At 38.5% G+C, this 10,493-nt stretch overlaps 1 protein-coding gene across 1 annotated transcript in view; it reads left to right on the top strand.

The window, feature by feature from the left end:
- Positions 1-9,435: 9,435 nt before the first annotated feature.
- Positions 9,436-10,493, top strand: part of ADGRV1 (adhesion G protein-coupled receptor V1) — a 336,348-nt gene continuing 335,290 nt past the window's right edge. The window contains exon 1 of the mRNA XM_067568750.1: positions 9,436-9,618. Coding sequence (XP_067424851.1) covers positions 9,436-9,618 — 183 coding nt within the window. The remainder of the gene's footprint in view (positions 9,619-10,493) is intronic.

Below are 10,493 nucleotides of genomic sequence, written 5' to 3'. Positions count from 1 at the left end.
AAGGTGAATATAACTTCAATAAAATATTTTAAAATGAAAACTGTCATTAACAATTTCTTCATAGTTCAAAGTTCAATAGAGATGGACCTACTGAACTTGTCTTGAATATTTTCAAGATCTGTTAGACTAAGGTGGTTTTGGAGGTATTTACAAACTCTGTGCTGTACATTGGATTCTTGCTATTATTTGCAATAGAATGTCTAAGATAATTTAGCTTCATTTTATCGCTGGATAACACTTCTCTCTCTTATTTGCTCATCCTGAGTTCCCTTTTACAATGTGTTCTTGGTATTACTGTCACTTTGCTGTATAAATTACCCTTTATGAAGTAAGGAATAATTAGGAAGGAGCAAGTATGAATTATGATGTGAAAACTCTTTATACACAGACTGAGAACATGCAAAGACATGCATCATGTTAACACACATGAGTAGTCCTATTGACTGCAGTAGTATTGTTCACTTGCATAAAATTACACGTGTGGGATCAGGGCCTTAGATTATAACCATTGTTGCACAGAATACTTCTCCCATCAAAAAAAGCCCAGCATACTAGTTGAGCATTGCTTCCTATGCGTAACATCTTCATTGTCAAGTTCATGCTTATACCTCTGATGCTGTGAATTTCAGACATTCAGCAGAGTTCCAATGATTCAGAGAAAGTTTGCTTTTTATCAAGAGATGTGTGTTAATTTCTTATGGCAAAGAGATCGACATGGTGAATAACTGGTAGGTTATACAGCCTAATCCAGGTGGGACGTTGTTACCTTTTCACTTGAAAACTGCAGTCAGAACCTCTTCCTGTAAACCTCACTTATGCAAGAAGCCCTGACTCACGCAAGTAGTCCCATTGAAATTGAGTAAAGCTTTTGTGCGTGAATGAGGGTTTGCAGGATTGGGGTCTTGGTCAGTAAGAATTGTTAAATGGCTGTAGAAAGAGGCTGAGAACTAGAGGTGCTGCAAGGTGTTTCAAATCTTAAACAAACAAACAGCCCCCCACGCACCCAGAAACCCACAACCCTAAATACTGACTTTGGCTTGTTAGTATTTTCTTGAAAACTATTAACAATTGTTTCATAACTCACTAAATGAGGCAATTTTTTTTATAAATAACAAGAGTTTTCTTTAGGATACAATATTGCTGTTGATTTAGCCAGGCACAAAGCTGTTTGAATACTAGAATTTATATGGCAAAATGAAATACAATGAAAGGCACCGTCTATACACATTTTAAGTTTTGTGATAGTGGATTTTTCAATATATCGACAAGTAAATTCCCTCTAAAATGCCATGGCATGATGTCTTCATATGTTAAGATATTTTGGTTATCAAATATTGTATCTGTTGTGTTTTTCCAAGTTAGAATACGATTATATTTTTCAGGGTTTGCGTTCTTCATTTGACAGCATAAGAAGCTGTTCCTTTTCCCAGTCACTTCTCTTGGATTGATCCTATGTATTTGAGACTTTGAGCTGTTTAAGCTTTACTTTATTAGGGATTTAACATGGCCTTAATTCAGCCATCTGTTATGGGTTTGGCAGACCAACAGATCTGAGGTATTGGTCAGAGGCAAGCTTTAGAAATTTCCCACATTTTTAAAGGTTAGGGAAAGAGCTACCTTTATGAATAGATTTTGAATAATTCTCAGCAAGACAATAATGCAGAAGTGGGGTAAAAAATGTGCGTCTTTCTTTGAAGCACAAGGTCCTCTGTCTTTAGCTTTGCTGAAAAGCAATTAGCATTTCAACCAGCCAATTTGGTTACATGCAATGAAGTACTTGGGTTTGTAATTTGCTGCTCTCCGCTTGGTGCTGTTGAGAACTAGCCCTGTGTAATCCTCTCAGAGTACCTTTCTCTCCAGCTTAGTTATTGTTGCTGGTCTTAAATAACTAATCAACAAAGAGATTTCCTGGTCTTGAGCTACAGGGTGCTATCGGGCAAGGAAAATTAAATACCCAGCTAATAAGAGAATGATTATAATTATTAAATAGTCATTATTAAATTGTGGCACAGGTTAAAAGCTTTAGAAAAGCATACCCCCCAAAAAACCTTAACAAAGATAATGTGAGGAGTCTTTGAACCCAGACAGATTTTGCTTTCAGAGCTCCCTTCATGACACAGCCACTTTATCATTTGTTTGATTTAAAAACAGATTGCACAGATGTAAAGGATTAATTCATAGTATAGATTGGAGATGAGGCCTTGTACTAACCATCAGTTCCAATATGATGCAAATGTATTTTTTTCTTCTATGGAGAGGAATTGTTTTGGGGCCTTTGTAAAAGACAGAACTACAGAAAAAAAAATCCTTTTCTTTGCTTTCCTATAATAACAAATGAAATATATTTAATCAAATAAGTGATGTACATTTTGATATATTTCTGTAATTTAGTATAATTCCATATTTTTGTATTTTGTATTTGTATTCCATACAAGTTTAAATATTTAAGAATATAACTTTGTGTATTTTTTGTAATAAGAATAATTTATTTTCATGATTAGGTGACACATTAATATGCTGTGTAGCCCATACATGCTTATTCCCTTGCAAGGAACCTCAATACATAGCCATAATTCTTTTGTCAGTTTACTTGAAATAATACCCTTTAATCCGTCACGAGGCTATAATTCACTTCTGTTCACCTTGTAAATCATTTTTCTATAAACCTATTATGTAAGAAGCAATACTCAAGATTGTTTATTTTATTTTTCAAAGCATTAATTAATGAGAGAGAAATTAATTAATATGAACTGAAATATGCAGTAATATGATATACATGCGGTATATGGCCCAGCCATGGCAAACAATAATTTGAGGGCTAAATTTTGTCCTCACATTCACACTGAATATTTTAAAAATGTGTTAAGTTTAACTTTTAAGAGAGTGACAGCTACCTCCCAGTTCTGGGTACTAATGGAAATTTTTCTGAAGTCCAAGGGCCAGATCTTCAGCTGGTGTAAAATGGCATAGCTCCATTGAATCCAATGGAACGACATCAGTTTACACCAGCTTAGTTTCTGGCTCCGGTATTTAAGAGCCTGATCCTGAGATGTGCTGAGCACTTGCAATTCCTTTTACAATCGATGGGAGTTGTGAGTGCTCAGCATCTGTAATGACCAGGACCTTATGTATCTGTTTGGCTCAACTGTGTGAGAAGCTATGCGAAAGAGAATACAACAGAATAGAAACTGTTTAAGTGTGAGGGGTGGGGGGTTGCATGTTTTGTGAGAGATAAGAAGCCTTTCAGGGTATGTCTACACTGCAGTTAGACACTAGTGGCTGGCCCGTGCCAGCTGACTCAGACTTGTGGGGCTCGGGCTAAGGGGCTGTTTAACTGTGGTGTAGATATTAGAGGTTCAGACTGCAGCCTAAGCTCTGTAACCCTCCCACCTTGCAGGCTCTAGCCCAAGCCGGAATGTCTACATTGCAATTAAACAGCCCCCTAGCCTGAGCCCTGCGAGCCTGAGTCAGCTGGCATGGGCCAGCCACGTGTTAATTTCAGTGTAAACATTCTCTCAGTTAAGTAAAACGGAGTGGGGTGACATACTTTTGAAAGGTAGAATGCCACCTATGTTGTGTTGTGCCTCGGTGGCCCTGATCTTGCAAACCCTGCGTGAGTAATTCTTATGAATGTGAGATGCCCACTGACTTCAATGTGTCTACTTGTGTGAAACAGGATTACTTACATAAGAGTAAGGGTTTGCTGGAATGGGACCCTTGTGAGGAATCTGCCTTTTGATTCGGTATGATTTGATTTATGTATCTCCACAACACCTACAGCAAAGGTGTAAGCCTTCCTGCACTATTTCAACCTAGTGCGCTTCGGCCGTGCTCTGGAGAAACGGCTTGTAGGGATGAAAAAGCAGTTCTGTCTCCATGCTGATTCAGGGAAACATGCTGCCAGGTGCCAAGTAGAACAAAACCAGTTGAGGAGAGGGTTCTGTCGAGCAGACCCAGGTGGCCATCATGCTGCTCACACTACAGAGTAGTAGACATGCCATTTTTTGAGGTTCTGCTTGGCTGGGTGTGTAATAATTGAGGGAGTTAATGGGACAGAAAGGAAGGAGTGTGGGAGATGCTATCCTACTTCATGTGCTATACCTATAGACCTTAGCAACTTTGAGTACAATGTGAAGATGAGCAGTACAAGTAACTTTTAGACACAGATCTGAAGACATCACCCCTGAAACATCTGCAGTGGCCCATTTTCCCCCACCATTTTCCCCTCACCATCAGCCATGCTGGGTCTGACAGCTAGTCCGTCTTGGCTCCTAATGATTATCTCCATTTGCTTCCCCCATTAGTGATCTCTTCTCTCCTCTTACCATTCTCTATTCCTAGTTTGCTGTCCTGAACTGTCCTTCTCCTTTAGTGTCAGGTTATGACCTAGCTACTGTCTTTTCAAATTCAGATCCCTTCACTTCCCATGTTGATCCCTTCTTGCAGACTATGTGTGCGCCACCATCCTCCAGGGACCCCACCCTGGAGAAGGTGGATGGTGCTTCCCTTTTAAAGGCTTTTGATTATCAAATGTAAAAGTTAGAGTATAAAAATCTGCAGAAAAGACCCTTTAATAATTAAACTTAAAAACACTAAGTTAATTTTGTTTATTTGATGGTTAAGAGAAATGTGGGGTCATAATGCTTGAGCATGAAGCCATCTTCACCCTCTCTGACTCCTTGATCTGCACCATTGACTTCAGTGGGATTGCTCATAATGTATAAAGATAAGAATGTTGTAAGTCTGCAGTATCAGGGCCCAGAAGCAACACTCCATGTAATTGAAGTCCAATCTTAGAAGAATAATTTGATGTGATCTTAAGGACTTAAGTGCAAAAATGGGCAACATTTTCTTCTGAAAGGTTATGAATAACATGTTTTATTTAAAAAAAAAAAAAAAAAGGAACCAAAGGGAAAATAATGGTACAAAGTATCAGAAAAGCTTGTATGAATTTTTGGCATGTGGCTTTCATGTCTTTGAAGTGAAAACTCTGTCATCCACCTGTTATTCAAATACGGCTTCGTCTAAGGCAGAAATGACATTGTGGAGTGTGGTAGTTTAAAACCAGTGTGTGACAGTCTTTCAATGTAATGAAATTCATACCACAGACTGCATTAATGCTTTTGTTGTAACATGCTATTTGGTGACACTAAATGTGATTTGACAGAGGGTCCAGCACACGGGTGATATGGTCTATGACTTATTTGTGATTTATGATATTTTGGAAAATATTGTGTGGGATCAGGTCGTAATCTTCCATATCCGACACTGGGACTCTGCTCTTTCTGCAGAAACATAAATGTGCTCCAGAAAATGCTAGCTAAGAAACTCCGTGTATGTTACCTGCTAAGTAGCATTATTTTTTTTTAAATCATTTGATTTTTTTTTAAATTGAATGTCTAACAAGGATGTAATTTGGGATTTACAGGATTCTTCATTGCTTTTAAAACTCTATTATTTTCTTTTGGGAACTTTTAAAAATATTTTTGACAATATAAACCCTTAGAATAAGCCCATTGATTTTTAGTATCCAGGACTACAATGTGTAACACCATTTGAAGCTGCTGTTGACACTGTAAATCTTTATTTGCTATGGCTTTATACAGCCCAAATTGACCTTCACAGCTGTTGGCCCATTGAGGATCTATTGACTTCCTGAGCTACAGAGTCACAAAGCCTGTTTAGAACCTTTTCTGAAAGAGGTATTATATTTTCCCCTCCCCTCTATCTAGTAACAGTTGTGGCAAGATATGTTACATTTTGATGTGAGTGGAATCTTGTCTTGAAATTCCTTCCCACTCTTCCTAAAGCAACACTCTTATTAAAGGGTTAGAGGTGGCAGTGTTGGGCCCAGTAAATATTAGTAATTTAGCAGCATTGCAGGATGGGATATATTATCTACCAAAAGTTTAGTATCTTTACTGTGGAAAAACTACTATACTTTCAATATAAATATGAAAAGTCAGAGATAAAATTACCATTATTATATGGTACAATAGGTAAAAAAAAGATGTATAATTCTTGTCTCAGAAACAAAATAATTTAGGCCCTGATCCTTCAAAGACACGCTGAACTCGATGCAATTTGAATAGTAAGGGACCACTCACAGTTTGTATAGTTCAGCACAGGTGTAAGTCTTTGCAGGATCAAAGGAGTCAGTATATAAATCAAGACCAGTATTTTATAAGGTAAAATATTGTTGGTTTTACTGCCTCCTTGGTTAATATTTTGATTCCTATGTGCTGTACTCTCCAAGTCTTGATTTATATTACTTTTACTAGCTGCAATATTTTAAAGTTGGTTTAATATGCACAGAGATAAAGGTCATTTTTGGCAGGTTGCACAAAGTAAATCATAGTTCAAATAATGTAATGAGGAAGAATTCTCACCTGCTGAATAATTGATGGCATGATTATGAAACTTCTCTTGTTCCACAGGAGTAATCCTATAGTTTTAGAATGTCCCCTAGTAGAGGTAATAGAATTCAAGTAATTCTAAACTTTATAACCTTGCCCCCTAAGGATCATATTTTCAGTATTATTTACTGGCAGTGCACACCGTGGGAAGATACCTTGTCATAGACTTAGCAAGTAACAGCTGAAGCGAAAAGGTCAACAAACTCTTTAGTTCCATATAGATGATTCCTGCATTTGCAGACTGTGTAATTGTCTCAAAATTTACAAAGGTTACACAACTGTTCACATTCAAGCTGTAATATACACTCAAGATAACATTTATATTCTGGAGAGCAGTTCAGTGCAGAAACCAAGAGACATCACGTGTAGGTCAGTAGTAGTCAGCTTTCTTATGGCTCAGTCCTGTGAGGTGCCAAGAGCCTTCCATTCCAATAGAAATGGCAGTATTGGGTTTTAATTTGTAATCTTTGTTTTGTACTCTGTTCTTTTTGTCTTCAATTATCTTTTCTTTTTTTCACCAAAACATCTTGTAGTTAAATTGATAGGTAGCAATGGCGTATTAACACTCATGTGAGTCACCATCCTAAAGAGTCTGAGGAATGTAGGAATTGCCTTATTTCATCTGACCAGTGGTCCCTTTAGTCCAGCATTCGGTCCCTGACTGTGTTCAATATCTGATACTTCAGACAAAGATGCAAGAAACCCTGAATTAGGCAGTTATGAGATAACCTGTCCATAGGGGAAGTTCTTTCTAATTCCCATTGGCTAGAGGTTCTTATGTCCCTTCCAAACTTTTTTTTTAGTTTTTTATTGTTTGAAATTCTATTGCTGTAACTATGGATCCTGTAAGTGTGAGTTGTTTGTTCAGTGAGTGTCATCATGTCTCTTTAAAGTGTCTCTTTTTCCTTGACGCTGTTTTCCTGTGCTTGGAAAGTTACCTCACAAAGGCAGATTGTGACTGACCCTTGTACAGGAGAGCAGGGGGAAGGGAGTGTGTGAAGAACCTCCCTTCTTGTTGCATGCCACATGCAAGAATTGTAGTAATTGTTGACCTCAAGCTTGAGGGGAATGCATTCACTGCTCCCTTCGTGCAGACATGGGGGCATATATACTTGAAAGCGGGTGTGGAGGAGTGGGGTGGAGGAGTTGGAATGGATGGCCAGTCTGTATCATAGATAATATTGAAACGTGTGGGGACTTATCCTGAAAGCCTTTAACATGTAGAACTCCTACTTAAAATCCCTGGGAGTTCTTCAGATGGAAGGCTTTTGGGATTGTACCCAATGGTAATGGTAATTAAGGTTCATTTTATGGTGATGTGAAATTCCTGTAGCAAAAATTATTTTATTGGGTGACATTTTTTTCAGAAATAATAAAACATATTTCAAATGGGTTGTAAAATGGATCATTTGTTTCACAGGGATGATGGCAGTTCTGTCACTGATTTTTGTCTTCTGGATAATGTCTGCTTGTGTGTGTTCATTACCCAGTTGTTCCCAGGATAGTGTTCAGTAGGGCTGAGTGAATAATTTATTATTAATAATTTAATCAAACAACCTTGTCTTTTTTTTCCTGTTTGTAAATTTTCTGTGACAAGATTCTAGTTTTCTTGAGTTTATTTGTTGTTCAAAACTATTTGATACATGATTTCTGTGAATTATTCTTGGCCTGTAGCTTGTTTTCAGTGCACTATGAATATACACAGTGCAAAATTCATCCTGTTTTGACTGGACACTGGTCATGTTGATCCTGTAAAGTTCTGTGTGGGCAGAGCCCTGTGTCTGTGTGAAACTCCTTTTTGCAGAGATCTACTGTGGAGAGTTCACTGCAAGTGGCATGTTTCTTTTACCTTACTGAAGGAGCATAATTTTTAGAATTAGTCATTCTTTGAATACATCCGGATTAAAAATTTGATACCCCTTTTTCACAAAGTTATTCAAAGTGTGCTGTCTGTGTCAGGAACCATTTCTTTCAGAACATTCATTTACTAGAACGTGCATGGATTGCCATTCACAAGAAAATAGTTGGTATATTGCGGAGAGAGATCTAAAAATAAAATTATAACACTGTTTTCATCAGCTGAGGGGCTAAAGAAAATTGTCTCCATTGGGAACCAGTCCTGCAACATGTTTTGTGCCTCTGGGAAATGCTGAGCACTCTCAACTCCCTTTGAATTCACTGGAATTTGAGGGATGCTCAACTGGTCACTGGGCCCAGAGGAAGGGGACTCAAATCCAGCTGAGTCTTAGATTGTTCTATCCTAAGAAAAAGGGGGCTGTGCACTGTATATTCACATGGTAAAGGAGAGTCCCAACCCTGAAGCGCTTACAGTCTCATTAAAACATGATTCCACAATTATGTGTAATAAAAAAAAAAATCTGAAAGGCATCTGGGAGAGAGGATGAGAGAAACAGTAATAAAAATATAGGTCCAATATATATATATATACACTAGATGGTATCCGAGATCTGGAAGGCGAATTCAAAAATATACAATAGTAAGTGGGATATATTTTAAACATTTAGGGTCCATTTTTAGCAGGCAGTACCTACAAACTATAGAGCCGGCCCTCCACCACTGAAGTAAATGGAAGTTATGACATCCAGTTTGCTCACAATTAAGGACTCTACACATCTTGGGCTTGCTCTTGCAGTCCTTACTCAAGCAAAATTGATATTTGGAAGATTGCATAGAGATTGCGGGATTGGGCCCAGTGGACATGAGTAATGGTGTCAGAATCAGGTACTGTGTGAGTGGATCAGATGTGAATACACCACCTTACATCTAGTAATTATGTGGATCTTACTGAAAATATGGTCCTTAGGGTTTGTATCATATTTTTCCCTGAAAGGAGAAAATATCAAATTATATTAAAATAAAACAAGTATAATTAAAAAAAGCAATGAGTAGACTATCAAGTGTTGTCCATAAATCAGTGATCAGTAGAAAGTTTTCTACATATATCAACTTTTTTTATTATTAAACTCTTCGCTTTTTTTTTTTTTTTTTTTTTGTAGGGATGCCCTCTGCTTATTTATTAGTTAATCTTCTTTTAGTATTATTCATCAGCTGCACATCTGGAGAAACAGAAGTAAAGTTTACTGGGCAAACAGAATTTGTAGTTCATGAAACTAGTACAACAGTAATACGTCTTGTTATTGAGAGGACAGGAGAGCCAGCTAACATCACAGCGATTGTATCGGTAAGAAACTGCCATTTCCCCTCTTTTTTAATGAAATATGGATATCTGTATGAAACTTAGAATGCTGCTGGTATGTTTTTTTTCTTTTTTTAACTGGATCAGTGCAATGGGCTAGGTGCAGTCGAGGCTCAATGGGAGAATTCTTTTGAGTCAAAAATACCCAATATCTGCAAGTGAGGAAATTGGCTGTGCCAATGGTATAGAAATGTTTTCATTTAATATTTTCATTTCATCACGGCTACTCAGAATGCCAGCTACTACTCCTGGGGGAGCACTGTGAGTTTATAGTACAGTCTGATTTGAATTCTAGCTAGTACTTGAGAGTTCACTCCTGAAGTGTGGGGAGAAGAGAATTTTTCCTTCCCCAATTTTTCTGTGCTGAGGGAGAACAGCTGTATCCAAACCCATGGACAGCAATTCCAGGCCTCGGGGCAGAACAGTCAATGGCCCCTAGAAAGGGAGGGCTTTGATTTACGACCATTGGCAGCAGCTGAAGCTTCCTTTTGAGGGAGGTTAGCTCCCGGTCCCGCCTCTTCTGCCTGCTGCCCCACCCACACTACACCCCCCTCACCCAGACTCTGCCCCTCCCCCACTCAGCCCCACTGCTTGCCATATCCCTCTTCCATCCCCTGCTCAGCTACCCTCCTCTCTTCCATACCCCTCTCCCCAAAGGTGGTGAGTGACAGCGGGGAAGAGGGCTGTGGTGGCGAGTGGGCCAGGAGGTGGGGCTTGTGGCAGAGCAAGACTGGAGTGTGGGTGGGGCTGTGGATGAGAGAGGCAGGACAAGGAGCTAGCCTCCCCGAGGAGAAGTTTCACCCTCCATCCATGGATCTATCCCATCCACCCAGGCCCTTTTAAATTGTTTAAAGTTTTTT

Source organism: Emydura macquarii, unplaced genomic scaffold (assembly GCF_026122565.2).
Source record: "Emydura macquarii macquarii isolate MOO-44397 ecotype Brisbane River unplaced genomic scaffold, CSIRO-AGI_Emac_v2 contig_2897, whole genome shotgun sequence".
NCBI classification, from domain to species: Eukaryota; Metazoa; Chordata; order Testudines; family Chelidae; genus Emydura; species Emydura macquarii.
This window is presented reverse-complemented; position numbering and strand designations above follow the sequence as displayed.